General features: G+C 40.6%; 1 protein-coding gene and 1 long non-coding RNA gene across 3 annotated transcripts in view; one reads left to right on the forward strand and one right to left on the reverse strand.

Moving 5' to 3' along the window:
* Positions 1-15,044: 15,044 nt before the first annotated feature.
* Positions 15,045-23,697, forward strand: part of DCP1A (decapping mRNA 1A) — a 31,946-nt gene continuing 23,293 nt past the window's right edge. Inside the window, exons 1-3 of one of the 2 annotated variants that reach the window (XM_051811567.1) lie at positions 15,045-15,255; positions 16,369-16,409; positions 18,185-18,312. In XM_051811567.1, coding sequence (XP_051667527.1) covers positions 15,121-15,255; positions 16,369-16,409; positions 18,185-18,312 — 304 coding nt within the window. In that variant the 5' untranslated portion in view covers positions 15,045-15,120. Of the gene's footprint in view, positions 15,256-15,507; positions 16,279-16,368; positions 16,410-18,184; positions 18,313-23,697 lie in introns of those variants that run through there. The other variant, XM_051811566.1, reaches the window with a different exon arrangement.
* The window catches only part of LOC127481837 (uncharacterized), a 56,522-nt gene continuing 52,532 nt past the window's right edge, over positions 19,708-23,697 (reverse strand). The window contains exon 6 of the long non-coding RNA XR_007908340.1: positions 19,708-22,510. This is a non-coding gene — a long non-coding RNA (uncharacterized LOC127481837). The remainder of the gene's footprint in view (positions 22,511-23,697) is intronic.

A 23,697-nucleotide genomic window follows, 5' to 3' on the forward strand; every position in this document is an offset into this window, starting at 1 on the left:
GAAGCACACTGTGTAATAAGGACACAAATCCTACTTCAGGGAGAAATGTGGCAAAACACTTCTAGTTGGAGAAATAAATTTCCTATCCTTTGGGAAATTGAGGCATTTCAAAGTTTATTTTCATCCTTAGTGGATAAAAAAATATTGAAACCCTAAAATGTTTGGTGAAATGTGGATTGCACCACCTTAATTGAGGAATATCAACCAGGTCCTTTTGAAATATTTTTACAGTAATATTGAAATACTACAGTACAGCTAAAAGTTTGAACAAGAAAAAATATCCCAATGAAAAACAGGAATGTTGAAATGCAGCATTAAGTTTCATTTTTAAAATATTTTAAATGTTTTCCATATCAAGTTCTTCTTCCATACTACTAGAAGATATTTTGAATTAGGTATTTTCCAACAGTAAAAAGTCTTTTTTTTCTACAGCTTATTGGAAATTTTAAATTTTATCAGCTTTCAAAGCAGTAAAATTAGATAGAATCACCTGAAGCTGCCCTGACATTTAGGAATGTGTCTGCACTTGCATACATTTTATAAATCATACACCCTGTGTCTGTGATCCATAATCAGGGAGGGAGGGAAAAAAAGAGACTAGGAAGAGCTGCTACTTTTTTAGTGTGTATGCCAAATTCATAGAATATAAAGTTTAAATGTGCTTAAAATGCACTGGACATTTTCTAAACTCAATATTTTATATTAACAGGAAAAGGAATTACAATACCTCTCCTGAAAAGATATAAATAGGTACTTTTTTCTTTTTTACAAGGTTCATCCTTGTGAACCACTAAAGACACCTTAAAATTTGCTTTTATTCCAAAAATAGCTTCCACATCACCTTTTTTTACACGGTTAGTTTCAAAGCCTTAAATGACCTCCAGCCAGTCAGAAACGTGTCAAATTATTCAGCACCTATTACTTTACTATACTCCAGACCCAAAGCCCAGATTTTTTAATCAGAATTCTGAGCATACAGGAGACATTCAAGCATGAAGTCTGGGCAAGGTCAGCATGATCTCTGCCTGGGCTGGAAATGATGTGGGAACTTCCACTTGGTTGGTCTCAGTGCAGTTTGAAAACAGTGCAAAAAGGATTCTAGGGAAGCAAAGCTGTGGAGGACATTCGTCCTGAGCTCTGCAAGGTGGGAGTCCTCACAGTGAAAGGCAGTATCAGCTTTTCCAGCAAGGCATCCCAGCTTGTATGAGGGAAAGCCTGGTAGATACAGGGATATATAACAGCAGCAAAATGACCTCATGGTGGATGTTTCATCCACTGTTTCGTTCCTGTCCAAGCCTTGTGGCAAGAGGAAAAGGAGCCAGTTTCCTGCAGAATGCAGGGATAGGCCTGTTCCACCAGCTCCTCAGTGGAGGGTGAGGGAGCAGAGGAAGTGCCTCTGAGTCAGGGTGAAATACAAACACTTATCCACAAATGAAAGAGGGAAAATAAAATTTTTCACAATAGTTTTGCAATTCTTTTCCCAGTTGAAGGTTATATTAATTACTTCCTGAAGGTCATTAGAACAGATCTAAGTGTAAGATCCACAAAGTAGACAGGAATTACAGTGAAAAAACAGGAGCCAGAATAATCCTATGCTAGTATATACTTGGGGATTAAAGGCAATTTAACCCCTGTCATCAGTGTGGAGGTTGTGCAGTTGTAAAATCCCTCGCACTCAACCCTCCAGTACATTCTAAACCAACATCATCTTAAAGCTGATCCCTCAGCAGTGCAAACAGGCTGGTTTAAAGGCACCTTTGATACCCTGACACACAGGAAGGTCTCGTTGCAAAAAAAAAAAAAATAGATATGGGACAGGACTTTGAAGATAATCAATTCACTGGAGAAAAAAGCCTCCCAGGCTCTGGCAGGTCTTTCTCATACATATGGAGTGTCTGTGCATCATAAAATGTGAGTGAGATCAGTCAGCATGTCAGCATTAACGAATGAGGAGAACCACAAAGGAGAAGTCAAAGCATGAGTGCAATGGACAGTGACAGCTTCAATGAGTTTTTTATCTCACAAGTTACAGGTGTGCTTTCTGAAATATGAAATGAAACTGAGTTACAGAGTCCAGAGTGCACAATTCAAGTCCTTTGCAACATCAAATATAAGGAATCCATGAAAATTGCTTCTCTCAAACTAATGATCTTCATATACTCACCTGGAGGTGTGCATGGAGTCAGTATGAGCGGCCCAGGATCAAATCAAACTTCAGCTACTTTTGCAAAAACAAAAGACAGCAACTCCAGTGGTCAGCAAGGTACAGGAGCTGCAATAGTGACCACTGATGAACAATCCCCCAGATCTTTCCTAAGAGCTAACTGGCACCACCATCTGAAAGGTTGCTGAATTCAGCATAATTCTTTATCTCATTCCACTCAACCATTTAATTTAAATGAAAGCATTCTAAACAACATTTAAGAACATTTCAGTAAGGAGATTTTTTTTAAAATAAGAAAGAAATCATCATCATTTGAAAGGATCATTACTAACCCCTTCTACCTTGAAAACCAACTTTTTAAATAAAACAAAAATGTATTCAGAGGACCACGGGGTTCTGCTCCTCCTTTACCTGTAAGACTAGTTCAGTTTTGCTACTCATGTGGAAAATGTTCTGAACCAATTCGAGGTCAAACCCACTAAAGCCTAAAAATTATCTGGTCTGTGTTGCCCACACCCCTGATTTCTGGTCTGTAACAAGAGGATAGTACAATGTTTCAGCTTTGTTCTTTGACACATTCTTGTCCCGGTGTGAGTTAGTTGCCTCCATTATGAAAGATTTATTTTCTGTGTTGTTTACTGCCTTAATATTCTAAAATTGTGGGATGACATAACAGCAAATCTGCCCTACCACAAACATCACTAAAGAATGGGCAGGTCAAGGAAGAACCAACAGACACCAAAACTTATCATTTAGGTCTCTGCCTATTACATACGAAAATCTACAATTATAGTTTCTTTTTTTGTACCATGCACATTTCATTAACAACAAAGTTTTATGATTTCACATAAATTCAAGATGTGGTAGAAAAGTTCTAGGTAAAATTAAAATGTAAATTATTTTAACAAATAGACAAGAAAGGATTTTAAATTCTTTTCTGTGACCATACTATGGAGTACAGTCATATATATTTAAACTAGAGTTACCAAGCTAGGTCTCCAGTTTTATTACAGTTGCTTGTAATGGGGGTCTCTTCAAATTAATCTGCAGCACACTAAACTATTCAGTATGCTAAGATATGGAGCTAAACTTTGTTTTCACTGGAAAAAAATATACTGCAACAGATGAACTACAATGTCATGCAGAATAATGTTTTAACACTTGTTAAAGTGCTCAGTTTTGTAGGAATCATGTATTGGAAAGCAGTACCCAAAAACGGGAGTGTGCTTCCTCCCTGGTCAGCATATCCCAGCATTAAACTGACCACTGGTATCATTCAGTAATATCTGGGAAATACCTGTGTATTCCTTTTGTGTACCAAGATATCTTAGATATGCTGCCAGGACTGGCCCTAAAAAACAGAGTTAGACCCAACCATCAAAACTATTGACCTTCCACTTTCACAATTTATACAGTAGGATGTTATATATGTATCAATAGATACCATCTGATAAGACATTAGAGTAACAGAAAGCTTGTGCTTTTTTCAAATTGCTGAGAAGAATGACTACAGTACAAAGCCTCTCTTTTCAAAATAACAGCTGTCTGTACCCTGCAGGAATGATGAAGAAAAGAAATTGGGCTATTTGATTCCAGCAGGGGTTCAGCAAAAGGGATAAAGAGCTGGCAAATTTCAGAAGGCTGCCTTAACACATACCTGCTACCAGCAGATCTTCTGTTTATAAAACAACAACAAAAATTAGAGGGGGGGCAGCAGAGTGTGATGGTGTGACTTGTACTGACAAAACGAGGTGTTGATTCCAGACCATATGTATTGAATTCTCCCCCAGAAACCGAAAGAACAGTCACAGAGTCCATCTGGTCTCTGTAGTGCAGAATAAAGCCTCCTCTGCTCAGAGCACTCGGTGCAGCACATGTACACAATTCAGCTTCACCTTCCCGTAATTATCTTGGTACATTCCCCAGAAAGCTTGTCTTATCCACTAGACAGAGGCTAAGTGATCTGGGCAGACCCCAGTGCTGTCACTGGGCTGGTGGCATGTTAATGGACAGCCCCACAAAGATGTGACAGGGCAGCCGAGCAAAAGGTTTATCAGGCATTTCCTCCGCACATTTCCCAAGCCACTGCACCGGCGTCAGCACTTAGTGGGGCTGATTCTCCCTATCTAAGCAGCCTTGCCAGGGCTATGACAGTGACTCCTGCTTGAAATGTTATTCTGCATTCCAAACCAGGCCAAGATTGCATTAACCATGGAGGAAAAGGATAGTCAATAACTATCTGAAATTATGGCACATCCTCACTTGAGGATCTAATTCACTGAGCTCTGTGATCCAAGAGAAAGGTGTGAAAGAAAGGTTGGTAAGCAATTGAGAATATATGCCCTGTATTTCCTTACATCTCTTTTGCCATTAATATACCAAATAATTAGTGCTTTATTATAAAATACTGTTGGGGCTGCCTCAATAGTCTTGTAGTTATTTAATAAATTACTCAGCAAAAGGAGTGGATTTAGCCAGGTGTCCACTGGTGAGGAGACTGCTAATTAACTGATATCCAGGCAGGCAGCAATTACCCTTCTCCTCCCAGACAAGAAGAATATCTCTATTCCAAATATGTGTCCAGAAAGAATTAAGAGCTATAAAACGTACGCCTCTTCCAGTAGGAAGTGATTCGAAATGGTATAGCAGTCAACCTAAAGATTTCAAATCATGTGAACTAAATACAAGACAAGATAAAATAAAGAATCTGTGCTTTATGAAGGGAGTGAACTGGCTTCAGAAATAAGTTTCCAGCTGGGACCAGATTGCAAATGCCTTTATTCACTCTGCGGGAGCAGTTATTCACGCGAACAGTCCCTGTAAAGCCAGGGAAACGAACTCACAGGAGCATGTAGTCACGACTGTGAACATGAAGCTTGCCATCTGACCTCCAAAAGCAACAGAATTTTGTGATGTTTTTACTGAAAATACCCCAGGGATGTTGGGGTTGTTTTTATTTTCCTTAGATATGGTTCTGCTGCCATTTTATGTAATATGTCTTAGGAGGAAACGAACCGATTTCGTTTTCATTTATGGAGAGTTTTTCATTCTTACACATTGGGTCAAATTTACAGGCTGGAGTCTCAGCAGCAGATTTGTAGCAAACAGGATGCTAGGATTTATCAGGCTTGCACTCATTTTGGGTTTTGCAGTGTCCAGCCATAAAACAGACTTCCCACGGCCACCTGGGGCTGAGGCTCTGCTGCTGGGCACCCACCCACCTGCACATCACACAAGTGAGAGCACAAAGGCAACCAAAAGACTCCTCATGCCAAGCAGGAATCAGGGATCCCTGGAGGAGTGTCCAAACAGCTCTGCATCCTCAGTTTAATGACCCATGAGAAAAGGGATGTGTTTAGAATAGAGCTGTTCCGATTACAAGAGCTTTACATAAGGGCTGAAAGAGAACTCTAAGGAGCACAGTTAGTGCCCTAAGGGGAAAATTTCAAAAGCACATATAAAATTTTAAGTGCCAAGCTGCAATAAGCAGTTGGAGCTAATATCCAACTCCAGAATCCAAGCCTAAGACAAGAAGTGATCTGGCACCCAAAGACCAGCAGCGAGGCTAAATACCAAAGGTCAAGAGCCTGAGCTAGAAATGAAGATACAAGCCAAAGGTTGGGACTTAAATAGGTCCTGGATGCAAGTCAAAGGGCACAAAATGAGCATTTTCAAATAGCCACACACCTCATCTACTGACTAGTCAGAGAACAAATTTAGATGCTCCTCTAAATAGCACTGATGTTACCAGTGTGAGCATTCCCAGGATGACCACAGTCACCATGGCTGTGGACTTGCTGGAAGGGTCAGCTCAACCATCAGTCCTTATCAGCCCACCACTGAGGTCAATCTGGGCCATCCAGATCCAGACTAAAGCTGGGAACAGCTCCCCTGGATTACATAGATGAGTGAAGCCCATAACAGCCACACATACATTGGCAAAGTTTCCCATTGGAAAAATAAGTTATGGAGATTTACAAAGTTCCTGTCTTGCATAAGCTTGGTGGAAGTGCAAAAAAAGGCAATTCCAGACGAAATATGAGGGAAAACTGGGCCCCAAGGAGATTGTAGTAGCCTCAGAAACCCGGGAACTAACTACAGATCTTGCTACAGATCTACATTTCAGTTGCTTTTTTCCTCTATTACCCTTTTGCTGATTATATTTAAAGTCTATATACAGGCCCTGTTGCTACAGACATATAAGCAAGGTATTCTTCTTTGACAATTTTACAAGATAAACATTTTCCATTATTAGCTTACTTTTAATGAGAAATGCGTAACAAAAGTATCAAAAATAACATTTTTATGTATAAATTAAAATAATAAATTCATCTTAATGTCCCATTATACACCTCATTAGCACATCCCCTGGAGAACACTTGATGGCTTTGGGAGCATTTCAAGAGCCAGCACAATGTTGCTTAAAATGACAATTAAGAGAAATCTTAAATAATAATCTCAGTGAACAGTTTGCAAATAGCCCATTACCAGAATAGGTTTTTGCAGACATTAATAATTCAATTCTGACTAGAGATGCAAATGAAAAATCAACTTAAAGAAATAGAATATGGACAATTTCTTTATCTTCCTCTCTGATTTTTTTGTCAAAGTTATAAAGAACTAACGGGGATTGAAATAAGTTTAATAAGTCTCTCTCTGTTCTGCTGACATGATGATGATAAAATACATTTGTACAATTACCTTCATTATGATGCATTTATTTTTTTTATTTCTCAAAGTGTTTGACAAAATGCTCTTATTCTGGCAGTCATGTTTTCCTGATAAAGTAAGCATTTCAGTTACTAGCTTTCACTTGTAGTGCATTTCACTTAGTGAGTCTCTCATTGATTAAAACCAAACAAATAGTTATCACCCTTCACAGCTCTCAGCAGTTGGCTTGGGGCCACTAAGACAGGGAGAGCTCTTTGCAGAAGTGTGACCATTACACAGGCACCATGAATAGCTTGGAGCCTATAAAAGGAATATTTGAGGTTGAATAAATGTAAAAATCCTGATATTACACAATATTTGGGGGGATTTTCTAAAGGAACAAGAAAAACAGGTTATTGCCCTTTTAACTTCAGCATTCCCCACAGCTGTTAGTAAGCCAACAGCGTTGCCTGGCTCTTGTGTCACAGAAGCTCATGAATCACGTGGTGGCCCTGAAGAGCTAAATCTTAGAAGTTTAAACAGCCTACTTGGCCAGCTCCCCACTATAGCTGGAATTTAAGACTGAGTCCAAAAATAAAACAAAACAAAACAAAAAACCCAAACTCACAGGGGAAAAAAGAAAAAAAAAAAACAAAACCAAACAAACCAAAAAACCAACAGAATATAACAGGAGAATCTTACAAAAATATATGCCCATGTTATAAATGTTATAAACAGTCCCCTTACCACATAAATATATTACAAAGACATGTCTGCCTCTTGAGACCTTCCTTCAGGCTCAACTCCCCTGCTCCTCAGTGGACACTTGCTACCAAAGGCTAAGGCAAAGAGCAGGAGGAACAGCCTTTCCCTCAGCTGGTCCCTCACCCCTTTCCATGCACTGCAGGTACACTGACAGCTCTCCTTCTGTGCCCAGTTAACCTCCCAGACATAACCACCCACTAGTTATCCATGTAACAACTCCATCAGGAAAACAGAGCTGATCAGAATTTTTCTCAGTCCAACACAGGATGTCAGTTTTATCTCAGAGTGAAAACATTTCATGGAGGCAATGTTTTGTTCTATCTTTGGGCAGTTGGATTTGCATATCTTTCTGTTAGAGTGGACTCTGGCCCCTGTAGGACAGTTCATCACTTCTGGAACTCAGTTCTCCTGCTTGACAGGTCTTTTTTGTGGGGGAAGTGCCAAGCTTCCTAAAAATGCCCCGTCCCTGTCTGGCCAATGCCAGGTGCACCCAGTGACAGGGGAAAGGCAAGCATGGCAAGCTTCACCCACCCATCATGGATTTCTGTGCCAGCTGTCATCAGCCACAGATTGTCCTCCCGGGCAGAGGAGGAGCTGGGCACTCAGGCAGGCACTGTGTCACCCCAGGGCTGCAGAGCCTGGCTGAACCTGCCAGCTCTGGGAGGCGTCACACCAGAAGGAAAAAGCAAGATGAGATGTGGTCCTTCAGCTGTTTGTGCATATGTGCATTGTTTACACTGCAGCTCTCAAAGTCTGTTAGATTTAATTGTTTTGAAAATCACATGGCTTATGCAGACTTTAAAAGAGGTAGTAATTCTGAAAATGGGAAATAGTTGTACTGATTGTGAGAGTCTTGAAAGAACCTACTGGAGCCTGTCATGAAAACTGGTACTCAAGAGGTGTTTAAATAATTATTTGAGATTATTACAATCCATTGTAGAGATGCTCATCAGCTCTTCAATCCATACCTGACACAATCTATCACCTCTGCACAAACTCTTTGGATTCAACAGTTCAGTACACTAATTGCACATGCAAAACTAATTTTATTGTGACATGCCTCTGGGGAAAAATTTCTGTATGAATGTAGTGGATGGTTTCAACATACAACATATTAGTCAGCTCTTTTTCCTTGAAAACATGCCTAAGCAAGCAACCTAATGTGTAGATCAATCTCTAAAGTTACATTTATTTTCAAAATGAAAACTCAGTAAATCTGTACACAGAATTTTGTAGAAAGTTCTGCAGGAAATAACTGACTGCCATTTTGCTGTATGCACGTAACTGCACACAGCCCATCTGAAAGTAATTAAATAAGCTGTTACTGCTTTTGTTCTTAAGTAACACATTACTACCAGATCATTTATTTTCTTACACCAGAGTCAAGGGACATGAGGTCCCAAAATGAAAGGCTGCAATTGCACTTCCATCACAGCCCTCAAGGCCTGCCTGAGTGTCTTACCCTAAGCTCTGTCCTACTCTGGTTGCAAATTTCCACACCATTGTGTGTTAATGCCTCCCCTTGAAACGCCCTTCCCGTGCCACTCCTCCCACATCTTATCCACAGGGCTCCCCTGAGGATCTCTGGCAGACAACTTTATGGCTCCCTTCTCAGTGACTACAGCAAAGGAATTCTCCATCAGCCAGAACTTAATTGGTGAAAAGAAGCCAAATAAGAGCTTAGGATCTCATTCAGTTCATTTCCTTAGTCATGATGTAATCGAGCTTCCCTTTTCACCAAGTATGGTGACTCCTTCCCACTCCTTAGCCCACCTTCCTCACCCCTTGGAGGAAAGCCATCCCATCCCAGAGCAGGTGAGTCTGCCTCCAAGTTTGATTTCAAAGCAGAAACACATTATGGACTCCTGACTGCAACTGATAGAGGCAGAATTTAGCACACAACACACATTCAATCCACGTGGTTATGTCACTGAATACTCTTGGATGTGACACAACCTCAGGAAAGCTGACAAAGCAAAGAGCAAGAGATCCATGTGCAGGAGGGAACCGGTGCTGTGCCCGAGGTCTCTGGCTACACCTGGGCATGTTCCCATGTGCAGCCCAGCCCCAGCAGCAGATGAGCACCCAGAGAAGGTGTTGGGTGGCACTGAGGGGCCCGAGGACACCCCCCCTGCCAGAGCAGAGCAACCCTGCGTGCCTGTTCCTGTGCCATCATAGCACCACAATGCAGCTGCTGCCCTCACCTTCAAAGGAGATTTTGTGATACCTCAGCAACCCACCAGCCCTTCCCTGGAGCAGTGAAATATCCTCAGAACACCTACTGCTTATATTGTGTTTCGAAAAAGTATTTCAATGAAATTTATAATGATGAGTGAATGTATTGTACTCATTTTATGTCTCGGAAAATGAAGGCACAGAGAGCTGAAGTGGTTTAATAACCTATGAAATGAATGCAGGTTTACTAATTCCCATTCCTCTGACACTGGAAAACCCAAGAAGCATCAAAAGCAGCTCAAATCACCTGGCTGTTCTACATTCTATTTGTTCTCAGTTGTGTCTGAAAAGCTCCAGAAGCTATTTACTCTCAGAATTGTGTTGCATCTTCTTTATTAGTACTGTGCCACATCAAGAAAAGACTATTGAAAAATACACATTTGGTCATAAAAAATTTATCTCACCTATTTTAAACATGATTGCCCTGTGCCTATTTTGCAAGAGGGTCAGATAAAAATATGAAAAAGGAATTCTGACTTGCTATTTTACAGCAAGGCTTCAAAGATAAAGAGCATAGAAACCTACATTTTAAAATTTATGTGACAGTCTCAGTATTTAAAGGGCTAGATACATGGAGGCATCAAAAGTGGCTCAGGAACAAAAGGATGCTTACAGGAAGACAAAAATATAAGCACACAATAATGCCATAAAGCTGACAGAGTATATTTAACATAGATAACTCAGTAATTAAAAATTGGCTGAGTTAAAAACTAACATAGTTCTACCAAGGTAGCTTTCTCAAGGCTCAAGGTTTCTACTGTGATACACAATTATTCCTGATGTATTTCTCACTGTAGAGAGCAGGACCTTGTTAATCTAATTGTCTTGTTTGGGTCTTTTTTTAACTGTGCAGTCTAGAATCTATACAAGAGGGCTTAGGGGAACAGGCTACTCTGCTTGTGATAGTAATTGAATATTTTTTTCCTAATGTTATTATACCAATAAAACAGAAACTACATGCAAAATGAAATTAGCAATTGAAAATCACTGATCACCTTTGCTACTGCAATATTTTGTCCAATGGATATTTGCTATACAGTTCATTTTCAGCAATGAAATTAGCACTATCAAATATATTTAGCAGCAGGCCTTGAGGCTACTGCTGGATAAAATATCACAGAAGTGGCTAAAGATGTATGTTCAAAGCCAAATGTATTACATGAAGCAAATCAAGCAATAAAAGTCAGGCTGCAGATCTACATCTAATGTACCTACAGATCCTGCCATCACTGAAAGGCTTGTATTCAAACATAAGTTGTATTTATTTTTTTTCTAGAAATTTAGTCAGGAAAAACACATTATTGGATATTTATGCAAAGTGCAGGGTCTCAGGAATAACATTTCCTCTCTAGTTCTGATTTATGTCAATGATAAACTACTCTATTTATGCTGTCAGTGACAGATTAGAACTGAGGGTGAACATGGTACAATTTCTGAGCTGAACCTCTGCGCTCTCATTACAAAAAAGTTCATTTTACCTGTCTAATTTCACTACCTACCTTCATCAGAGAAGAGCTGTCATATTTTGAAGCAAGTTCCAGCAATTTACATGTTTCAAGCTGGCAGGCAATGTCTTCCTAGAAAAACTTGCCACCCTTCCACAACCTCCTGTGAAACGGCAAACCAGGTTAGAAAGATAGAGGAGATTGGATTACCTGTCTGCACCAGATCATTGTTTCTAGGAGATAATCCATAAATGATTAATCCTTCTAATGTTATTGAGCAATGTAAGGAGGGCTGCCTGTGACCTATTTCACCCTCTTACACTGTTGTTGTGAGAACAGCTTTATTGTATAAATCGAATTGAATATTTTCAGACTCTTGTTTTTATTGAATTGTAACTGTAATTTAATGGTTTCTCTTTGCTTCTTTCAATTTTTTTTTAGCATCTCTTAGAAGAACCATAACTGTTGGTAATACGTCCAAAATGGCAGTGAACACATAGATGGCTAAATGCTTTTTTGTGTCATTTCCCTTGTACTCTTTTAAATTATGTTATTTCAGAAAATGCTGTTGTTTTTAATGCATCCTGGTTCATATTTTCTAGAACACTTTGTCGGTTTAATAAGGAGGGGGAAAAAAAGAAAAAAAAAAAAGAAAGAAAAGAAAAAGAAAGAAAAAAAGGGAAAAAAAAGAAAGTCATGCATTCGTTTTACAGAATCATTCCTGCAAATATTTCCTGACAAAATGAGACCAAAGAAATTCCTGGTTAAATTCAGATTTCAGTATTGCAACACCTGTGAAACTCAGATACTACACATTTTATGTACAGCATGGAAACAGGAAAAAATCCCATGTCTACAGCGGGTAGGTCAGTGTGACAGCCCTCCAAAACCAGAGTTCCCTTTACACACCATCCTATCCCATGGATTTTAATTGTTTAGCTTAACACTGCTCTGGATCCCTCTGGACTGTATTCACAGCTATTTATACCACTTTAATGTGTTACAATTTAGAAAAGTTTTCTCCAGAGCTGGAAAATGATTTTTCACAGCTAGAAATAAATATTTGTACCCATGATTATTCAACAAGGTTCCTGTGGCTGCAGCATTAGTGCAGAAGGAGCACATGGCAAGCTGGAATTCCTATGAAAGGCTTGTGATCCACTTGCCACTCCTAAGGATCAAAACAACTGCTAGGGAAGGTAACTTTTCCTTATGCCATAAATTTGGTATAAACTGTTCTTGAGTAGCATGCAAGACCCTTTCTGTGTTAATCCTCAAAAGGTGAGATTTTTACAAATCCCATTTACAGAGGTGGTTCATAATGTCTAACTGCAGCAGTTCTCAGTTGTCCTTTATGAGCCTGGAAAAACACCACAGGAAGAACTATTTGTACAGTGAGGTATAGCAAGGACACCGAATTTCAGGAATGGCAAAGATCAAATGTGCTTTCACAGCAGACCAAAGAATACAACTGAAGTAAATGCTGTAATAATAATAAGCAAATAAAAACGCTCAAGTAATGCTTCCTGTGAAATGAAAGGATTTTTCAAACAAAATGGCAGCCCTTACAAAATTCTAGCATCCCCTCCCCCTTGTTTTTTTTTAACCACTCAGAGAACTAAAATGCAAAACAGAAGTTCATTGACTGAGAAAGGGCAAATTGTCCTGGTGATAACTATCTACGACTAAGCCCAAATAAAAAGTCTGTAAAATTACAGCCATCATCACTGAAATTTAAGGTAGAGATAACAATCCAATTACTAATCAATAGCCCAGGAATTGCCTCCACTTACAATTCAAAGAAAAACACCTGCAAGCAAAACAACAGAAACGAGTCATTTGCAAAGCAGCTCACAAACCCAGGAATTTCTGACAATTGCTTCAAGTGGAAAACTGCAAAGACAGACTATGAGTTCCATGAGTCACTCAGATTTGCAGGACTCGCTGGACCCTAATTCAGCCTGGAGTAATAACAGAAAATTGACTGACTGGGAGTTCTTCTCCCTCATCCCAACAGCAGCAATATATTCTTTGCTGAGGATACTCAGCTAACAAGGGAAAAACAACGGGACTGCAAATTGAAGGAGACTTTTCTGTAGGAAATTTAAAGGAGTGACTGCAGCTCAAATAAGTTCTGAGAATATGTAAATAATCTACTGTGTAAAAACAGGGGCCAGAAAAAGAGTTTGTTTAACAGAACTGTCAACAGCCAGGAGCAAACATCAACACAGTCCCAGCCACGCTGTTACAAGCAACTGAAAGAATAAAAGAAGGTCTTTATTACTTCACCTACCTTAATATTAACATATATTAAGCAGATAACAGTACTTAGGGTAACAAATCATCATATGCTGTCCTATAAAACCTCAGCAGAAACTGAAAATGTCTTCAGCATAACCAAAATATAGAACACAATGTTCTCTTCACTTGTTGAAACACAAATGGAATCTGTCCCACTCACAGAGACAACATGAAAAGGGCATTATGTGCATCATCCCACCTCTGCCTGGTTCCGTGCAAGAATCAGCAACAGGGAGTGACAGAGGAACATTTCCCCAGCAGTAACTCCTGCACAGCTCCGAGGAGGGCCAGGGAAATTTGTAACATACAATAATCACAGAACAAGCCTGAGCAGCTACAAGTAATTGCAGTTTACACCGAGGTCAGGGCTTGGCTCTGAGTATCCGACATACCTGGGTGTGCTTCAAGGCTGAGGAAGCAGATGACAGGCCACGGATCACTTCTGGTACAAAATATTTGATTCTAATGCAACAACAGTGGGATGGGCAGGGAGGATAAATTCAGTGAAATGCAGAACTGGAGTTAGTAGACGAAGAGGAAAACCATAACCAAACCCCAGCACTTCCCTTTCTTCATTGCTGCTCCCCGTGTTTCAGTTTAAGTCAAGGACTTCTCACACCTGAAGAGATTTCACACACTTTGTCAATAAGCTTTTTAATTTGAAAGATTTACAATCCTGGTTTTCTGTCAAATTGAACAAAACCCTACAAAGACAGTTGAATTTTAGGGATCTTATCTTAGAAGTAATTCATACCTTGGTTGTGATGAGTATTCTATACTTTCTTGTTCCTAAAATCCACTAATGACTGAAAAAAATTGCAGGAAAAATCTCAGTGCACTACATATTCCTTTATTCTTGTTCCAGCAAATATAAGTACATCCCACATAGGTCTGTACCTTTACATAGAACATTTTACTGTCCTGTGTACCTTTACTATACCTGAGAAACACACCTATGTACGTTTACTGTACCTGAGAAAAATAATCAATCCTAAAATTCTTCTAAAATACTGAAAACTCCCTATCCCACTCCAGACTGTGAAACATTCATATACCAGATGATGGCAAACACAGGAACGCACAGGATCACCCCCACAGTGCTGGAAGAAAATTCTAGTGAATTATCCAGATGACCCAGCTCATCACATTCATAGGCCAGCCTGCAGTAAACTCAGAAACCTCTTTATTACTAACGCGAGTAAATAAATAACAACAACGACGCGAACCCAGCCCTCGGCCCTGCCCACGGGGGTCGGAGGGGGCACGGCCCCCTGCCCAAACCGCACGGGCCCAGAGGTGGGTAGAGCGGCCCCGGGGAAGGGCTGCGGGGCCCGCAGATGTGAAGAGGAGCCCCGGGGAAGCGGCTGCGGGTCGGGAGGTGGGAGAGGGGCCGCGGGAGGGCTGCAGGCCCGAGGGGCCGAAGGGCTCTGGGCGTGTGGGGCCCGCCCGGCGGGCGGAACGGCAGGCGCGGGCCGGTTGTTCCGGCGGGCGGGGGGCCTGGAACGCCGTGGCACCGTGGCGGTTGTCGCCGTTGCGTGGGCGGGGCTGCCCGGATCCAAGATGGAGGCGGCGGGCAGAGCGGGGCAGGAGATGAGTCTGGCGGCCCTGCGGCAGCACGACCCCTTCATCACCGGCATCGCCGACGTGACCGGGCAGGTCGCTCTCTACAGCTTCAGCCCCAAGGACAACGAGTGGGTGAGTCCGGCGGGGCGCGCCCGGCTGTGCCCGAGCCCCGGCAGCCGCCCGGCCCGGCGCCTCCGCACGGGGCCCGCGCGGGGCTGCGCTCGCCCCGGGGGAACTTTGGGGGTTTGGGCGCGTTCACCACGCGGAGGTGACGAACCCGAAGGGTGTTTGTGCTGGGGGAGAGGGGAAAGGAGAGAGAGGGGAAAGGAGAGGGAGAGGGAGGGGAGAGGAAAAAGAAGGGGGGAGAGAGAGGAAGAGGGAGGAGGAGAAGGAAGAGGGAGAGGAGGAGGAAAGGAAGAGGGAGAGGAGGAGGAAAGGAAGAGGGAGAGGAGGAGGAAAGGAAGAGGGAGAGGAGGGGAAGAGAGAGAGGAAGAGAAGAGGAGAAGAAGAGAGAGGGAGAGGCGAGGCCGTGTGTGCGCTCGGGGGTTCGCTGTGACGGGGCAGCGCTGGGGCCGGAGGCGCTTTGGTTCCTGGTGCCCGTTGGCTTTTTCTCTTTTCTCATTGTACTTTGTTGTTGTTGCTCTCGCCTGTTGCGCAGCGCCCTGATTCGGGAAGAGTGGGATTTGAGAGGTGTTAGTGTTCGTCACTGCATTAAAACACAAGTTTTGGCCTGAGCGCCGGTTTTGTCACACAGCTACAGAAGCGGAAATTCGGGGAACTTCAGGCCTGGAGCTGCACGAACTTTCTGTGCTTGTGGGTCACAAGCCCGTGGTACAGGTTGCTCTGGAAACTGGAGTATGAAACAGCCGTGGCCTGTAGTTCTGTTGTGGTGTTTCTGGCTGTGCTGTCATTGCTGTTCTTTCAGTAACACTGTGGAAAACAACCTGTCTGATATTTAAAGGCTGCCCTTACAGGATCAGCTTTGGAAGGTTGTGGAATACTGTAGATCACATCATCATGTTGTTAGCATGAGAAAGTTTTTGGAAGTGAGATTAATGCCCTAATCTTTGTAAAAAAAAAAAATAGGTAGTTTCTGAAAATAGGAGATCGTTTTTAGCCCTGTGATGTCAAACCTTATGGAAAGTTAAGGCTATTGTAAGTCTCTGTAATTAAAACATTCTAAAACATAACTACATAACTGTGTGAACAAGCACATCCCTGAAATGCATTTGCTGTCTTTTGTAGGAGAAAACCGACATAGAAGGGACCTTATTTGTGTACAGAAGGTAAGGGTTGATTTGTTGGTTTGGAGTTTCTTAGGGGGGGATACAGGGGTGGTGATGTTTGTTTTCCTGCCTTAAGAAAACAAACTTCAGATATCTCCATGTAGAGCTTTCATACTCAGAGTTCCTTATTTGTCCAGCTGTTAACAGCTGTATACATTTTCAAAAAGAATAAACTCTGCACAGGGGTAAATAACTCTGTCAAAAGCTCCTAAAAGTACTGCTGAGAAATCATAAAACTTAATGAACCCACATAAAACCCCAGTTTGTTGAGCTTATTTTGTTATTCCAGTATAATTTGTTACAGTTTGTTAAATGCCAAGTTGTCCTTTGTCTCCTAAAATCCATGAAGTTGATTATGAAAACAGTAGACATGACAAATTAAATAATCTGTTCTAACCTACTTCTGGAAAATGGCAAAAATTTTTGTAAATGGATGAAGTTGCCCAAAAGCTGGAGCTGTGCTGGTGTCTGGTTTTAGGGACTATTTGATTTCCTTATGAAAACCATGAAAGAAATTTCCAGTTCTGTGGGAGGGGGGAAAGAGGTGAGAGCACATAAAACCAATCATGAATTTAAGTTTTAAATAACAAGCAAATAAAAAATCTAAATGAAATAAAACTTTGTTGAATGTAAGACATAGAAATAATGCTGGCTAAAGCCACCCTGAAGCAGACTGTCATAGCTCAGTCATTACAATAGTTTGTCCTAGCACTGTGAAGGGATTTGAGTAGCCAGTTCCTGTTACTTCAGCTCCCAGCTTCCAAATACTTAGTGTAAGAAAGTGAACCAAATTTAAGAAACAAACCCAAAAAGCAAAGCAAAGGGTTTCTGTGTAACTAGCTGATAATTTCAAACAGGTTCTATCAGGTGCATTAAAAGACTGACCTGTGGTGGTAAGGATTGTTTACCCTTTCCTTGGAAGCTCTTGATGGGTTTTTGTTGTCTATTATTAGGTAAAGGTGGCCTCATTTTTACAGAAATCTTAATATTTACTAGCTAATTGTGTCTGGTTTTTATCCTGCCTTCATCATGCTGTGTTGTTGATTATGTGACTGCTTACAGGCACAGCTGAGTGCTGACATGACATTTATGCAGCAAGAGAAAACACATCTAAAACTATCTTGAACTTCCAGTGCTTGCTTGGTGTTTTTGAACCTGGTGTCCAGCAAATATCTAGATAATAAAAATAGTTTCACTAAGCAGTATAATTCTGAATAATTTAATATGTACTTTGAGGACACCAGGGTAACTCCTTCTTTTCAGAGTTTCACTTTAGGAAGAAATTACTGCTTATGGTTCCCCCAGAAGTGCATTTCATGCTATTTAAGAGAGCAGCCCTTTTTTATTGTCATGTCTATTTACAGTAAGGGAAATGATGCTGTGTAAGTGGTTTGGGTTTTTCTCCTTTAATAAAAGAATTCTAAAATGCCTCAAAACTGTCTCATGTCAAGTATTGAATACACTTGAATTTTAATGCTGGACCTGCCCTAGTTTTTTTGAATAGGGTTTTTTTAGAGGCATATCTTTGATTCAGCAGTTTAACAGTGTAGAACTGTAATGCTAATCCTAATCCTGCTTTGAGGAAAGTGTAGTTTGAAATTGAAATTAGGTGGCAGCCAAGAAATGGCATAGAAGAAAAACTGAGAGCTTCAGGACTGCTAAAGCTCCACCTAATAAAGCAATGGAGATTTGAAGATTAATTCATAACTCAGTTTCAGAAAATTATTGATGTCAATGAAGATATTAATCCTTGGTTTTGTTTTCATTGAAACAAGGTCAGCTTCTCCTTATCATGGTTTTACGATAGTGAATCGACTGAACATGCACAACCTGGTTGAGCCAGTAAATAAAGACTTGGAGTTTCAGCTCCATGAACCTTTTCTTCTCTACAGAAATGCCAGCTGTGAGTATAACTTTCTCTAAACCATATAAACTTGAGGTTCTGTTTTATAACCTTGATCACTTCTGATTACTGTGATATCTGTTTCAAGTATAATGTAATGGGGCAGGTTCCAGTGAAATGTCTGGTGATGTTTTCTGTCTGCAGGGCTAAATTTACTTAAATAGCTGTGCTAGTATATTATGATCATCACCTGCTTTCAATAAAAAGAGAATATACTGTCAAAGTGCAATATTGCTATATTCTTTTAAAGTAATGATCTGATAGGTGTAATCTAAACATATACACAGTGCTATAGGATTAATAAAAACTAAGAAAGAATAATGAAGATTGATAGATTTTTAAAGTATTTAACAGCAAGGACAGATCTAAGAACTTCCTCTTGCAAGCAAAAAAAAAAAATATTAATCATTAGCTTCTAAAAGAAGTGGAGAAAATTGCTAAGCTCTAGGTTGAAGGTTTCTTTCTCCACAATAGGCTTTGGACTCAGCAGATAGTTGTCTATTCTAAATTTCCTGCAGTTTAGACTCCAGCAAGTTTGGGTGCAGATGAGTGGTGAAATAGTACTTGGGATCTTCTCGCTGCATTTTGAATTCTAGCAGTGTTTTGTGCCATCAGTTGAGCCTCAGTTCCAGTGTACTACGTTCCAGTTGGGTACACTGAAAGTGCTGGTGCTCCAGAGAGCTCAAAGTGTAAATTATGCAGCCCTTACAAAGAGGAGGAGGGACTATGTGGGTAAATGAACTTTACATGAGGTTAAATAGATAAATAGAAGTCACCCCATAGAGCAGGGGGTTCTCATGGTGCACAGAGGGTTCTCATGGTGCAAAGGTGTCATTTCAGAATTGCAGCTGTGAAATTGGTGACATGGGAAGCAAGGAGTTGATTTGTTTGTTTGTTGAAGCTGCTGATGGTATCAGGAGCTGCTGTGGAATTACCAGGTGTACACCAGTGGGAGTGAATAGAGGATCACTTTAAGGAAGGAATCATTGAATTGTTTAGGTTGGAAAAGACCTTTAAGATCAAGCCCAACTGTTATCCCAGCAATGCCAGGTCCACCACTAACCCACATCCCTAAGCACCACAGCTGCACAGCTTTTAAATCCCTCCAGGGATGGCTACTCCACTGCTTCCCTGGGCAGCCTGTTCCAGTGCTTGACAACCCCTTCCATGAAGAAATTTTTCTTTATGTCCAATCTAAATCTCTCTGGCACAGCTTGAGGTCATTTTCTCTTGTCCTACTGTTTTCTTCTTGGGAGAAGAGACCAACCCCTGTCTTGCTACAACCTCCTTTCAGGTAGTTGTAATCAGAGAAGATATAGGCCATGTGTGAGTTCATTAGAAACCCCAAAGCTGCTTGTTTTCCTTTGATAAAAGCTCTCCTTTTCCTGTGGAACATTGGTTTGTAAGATATGTGGGAGGCTCATGGGACTTAGGATAGAGATGACATAGAAGAGTATGAGGAAGGAAGGAATTTATGCAAAGGTGAGCAAGGAAAAATTATAGACTGGTTGTGGGAAATAATTGCATTCTGAGATAACCAAGAGTATTTTTTTCCTCTTATTTCTTTCCCACTGTCATGTTAAAAGACTCTAGTCAGAAACTGTCCTTTCTTTCATCACTCTATCCTGTCTCCACCAACTGCAGATTGCAAATGTTCAATGTAGTTAGTATGTCATTGGTTATTTTCCCGAGTGCCACAAATAAACAGATGAGTTTTTGTGTCCTCTGCTTGTGTTCACTTTGTTCAAACACAAGCTGAAAAGCATTGAAAATGGCATCTGAGGTTTTTATCATTTATGATTTCAACACCATTAACTCCCTACATTGTGCATTTAGTTGTTGTGTTTTGGGTTTTCTTTCTTACATGAGACTTTCCAAATTTTCTGGCCTCTGTCCCTTGAATTAGCTAGAAAAAACCAACTTATATGATGGAAATGTATTAAAGCTTTTTGCCTCTATCAGCATAGCATTTGTGAAACTTTAAAAAACAAGACCAAACTAAAACCCCCTTCAGGCTTGGTTTGAATTTGCAGACAAATTCCAACATGTGTACGTTTTATTTGTATGGGCAGATCAGGGGATTCTTATCCAGGTTCTCTTTGTGTGAAAGGATGTCCATTTCTGCTCAGTTGCCTGCTGGCATGAAAAACTCTGCATTTTTGGGACTAATTCAAATCAGAGCTTTAAGCTAGTGGTTAATGTAATGTGTATCTCTGAGGGCTTAATGTGCTGTGTCTCTAAGTGAAGTTCTGCTGAGATCCCTTAATGACTGAAAGAGGATGGACTGCTGGCTTGTGTAAGGAAAAGCTGCCTCTTACACAGTGTTGGCAACAGCCCTGTTTCTTGTAGAGTGGAGTTTTTTGTATCCTTGAAGAAATATACTGGGATCATTACAAACTCTTAAGGGTAAGTTGTCCTGTTAAGATTGCTGAGTGATTGAACTGCTGATTCTGTTTCCTTAGCTTACAGATGGGGGATGGTTCAAACTACTTGGTAAAAACCTAAAATCATGTTTATTAATACTGCTGTTGGGCAGAGAAACATGTTTTGCACCTGTATAGTTCGGTTGTAACAGGATCAGTGACAGAGATTTACACTTCATCAGGGCATGGTACAAATAGCAGATGATCAAAGCAAAATTATGTCACTGCATATTTGGGGAAGATTCTGTCTCAACAGTATTTGTAACTGAATAGGATACTACTGTTTTATAAACTCCACATTTTCACTTTGTTCTGGGATTCTGTCTTGACTTAAAAAGATAATAAGGGCCAAGTGTGTTACAGGCACCAGCTCAGACCTCTGGCATTTCTGTCCTAAACGGCCCGAGAGCTGTTCTGAGGATGCCGAGTAATGTGGGCTCCAGCCTGTGCAGAGCTGCTCACAAGTTATGTGAGGAACTCTGCAAGCAGCACACAACCATTGATTTTGCTTGGCTGGAGGCTGTAAGAATGATTTGCCTGTCGTGCTAGACCATAATATTTTTGGTGGGGTTTTACCATTCTTTTGTAGTTTGATTTCTTCAAATACCTACTGTTACTATACAATGACATTGTTAGTTTGCTGCATGTAAGAACTTAGTTTTGTTAAGCTGTAGACATGAGGTACTTTATCCAGTTGCACAGATGCTTTTTCACACTTAGACCAAGACTAGCTAATTGCTATTTTATTCTCACTGGAACAGTACCTTTCTTCTGTCTACCTTTTGGTGTGTTCTCTGAGCAAAATGGAAGACATTTGGGTCACTTTGTTACTCATTACACTGTGAGGTTTCCCCCCCCAATCATACCCTTCTCATATTTTAGCTGTTAATGGGGAAATCTTTCCCAACTCCAGAAATTTTGTTGTCAAAATTATTCTGTCTTCACAATGTGGTTCCAGCCCCAAAAGAACACTGGACCCTAAAAGTTCACTATAACACTGCCCCAAAGCTTACACCACTTCCTTGTGAGGCATCAGACCCTATAGCAGAAATGATAGAGGGTGTGACTAACAAGCTGTGAGACAATACACCACTTACAGTAGTAAATAGAAAAAAAGTATTCTGCTTTTCATTGTTATAAAGAATTAATGAAAATAAATATCTCCAAAGGTGAACAAAGCAAGAAATTAACAAATCGAAAGGAGGTTGTTTGACTTACTGTAACATATTTTAAATTTGGAATTCCTCTTAAAAGATAAAAATTTTTAGATTATACTTAATATGCCATTTATTATTTCTTAGTCTGCTGGGTATAGTTGATCCTTGTTGAACTTTCCCACTGGACACCTGCACATTCTTTAGAGTATTCAGCGTATTTGTTCATGAAGCACTGAATCCCATTGACCTATTTTTTTTAAATGAACCTAAGCTTGTTTTCTGTTGTCTGTGTTCTGTGAAAAGTATGTTAAACTCTGTTTCAAAAAATGCATACAGTTCTGCCAGTACTAACAGTCCAGTCTGAAAGTTCAGTACTTTCACTCAATCTATAATGTGAGAATTTGGAGCTGACAGTTCATAGTTTGCTTAATCATAGAGGAAAATTAGGCAAAGTTTCAAGGAATGGCCAACTTACCTGTTAAAGTCTGCAGGAACACTTCTTCTGAGCCTTTCTCATTTATAACTTTCCCTCTGTATCGATGGTGTTGGTCTTGATTAAAAGAGTTTCTAATCCAAGTCAGTTCACTTGGGAGGTCAGGCAGGTTGATTTCCATGGTGCTGAAAAGACAGATGCTCAGCATAAAACCTGGGTATTAAAATAAGTGGTCCTTGTCTGGTGGGGGGGGTTTGTTTGGGGGGGTGGGGTTTCTTGCTTCTTATTCCTATCCAAGATAAGAGTTAGTAATACAAAAATGGTGGATTTTGAAGAGGTTTATACGTTAAAGTGGAAAACTCAGTTACAAAGTGCTGTCTTCTGGGCTTGTATTATTGATGAAAACAACTTGTATTCAGAACAGCAAAAGTAAAATGAGTTGTATTTTAAATCTTTGAAAGAGCTCCTAACTGGTTTCAGAAGTGGGAAGGAAAGTCTCTCCTTATCACCTGTGTCCCCAGCTGGCAGCACTTTAAGTGTAACACATCTCTGTGATTGCCGAGGCTGACGGGCTCTCCAGCAAGCACATTAACCCAGTGCTTTAGGCTGAGATAAGAAAGGAGCCTGTTCTTCATATCTCTGGAGCAGGAGAAGCAATGCAAGCTGGAGGAGGGGAGGAACGATTGAAAACTGTTAAGAACTTCTAAAAATAGGTATTTTGACCTGAAAGATGGCACTCAAACTACGAGGGGCTTTCGGTTCAGTGTTGCAGAGCAGCAATCCTTCTCATTCCATACAATCCTGTCAGATGGCAGTTGGTTAAAGTGTTCCTGATCTCAGATGCTGTTTGCCACCTGAGGAATTGCTCCAGTGCTAATGCTTGTGGCATTGTGCTGTGAGCTGTGTTAGTGAAATGGCCTCAGACACTCAAAACAATAAGAAAGGAAGGAACTTTTTTTTATTCATTCTAATGATTTATAAATCTATGTGGCAAGGTAATACATACACTGAGGAAATAAAAATGAGGAATGTCAGAGAAGATACTAGAGCTGACTGAGGAGAGGTGGTACTTCAGCTAACTAGAAGAAATACAAGCTTTAAGAGAGATGGCTTTATGTGATTTTACCTTAAACTGTGTTTGAAGTGTAAAGTGATGCATATACATTCATTTCTTTATGGGAGATGGGGTTTTAGAATAGGAGTCCTTTCATTCCAGAGTTTGAAGGGTTATTGTCCTCCACTTCCAGTTGTTCTGCCGCATTGTATGGTAACACCTACATTGGAACTGTAAAAATAATGGCAAAGCTGTGGCAATGTGAGGGTGGTGACACTGCCTCTCTGCTTACTTAAACTGAGAACTGAAGTGAAACTA

The sequence above is a fragment of the Manacus candei genome, unplaced genomic scaffold, assembly GCF_025592945.1.
Source record: "Manacus candei isolate 608988 ecotype Guabito, Panama unplaced genomic scaffold, ASM2559294v1 h1tg000082l, whole genome shotgun sequence".
NCBI classification, from domain to species: Eukaryota; Metazoa; Chordata; class Aves; order Passeriformes; family Pipridae; genus Manacus; species Manacus candei.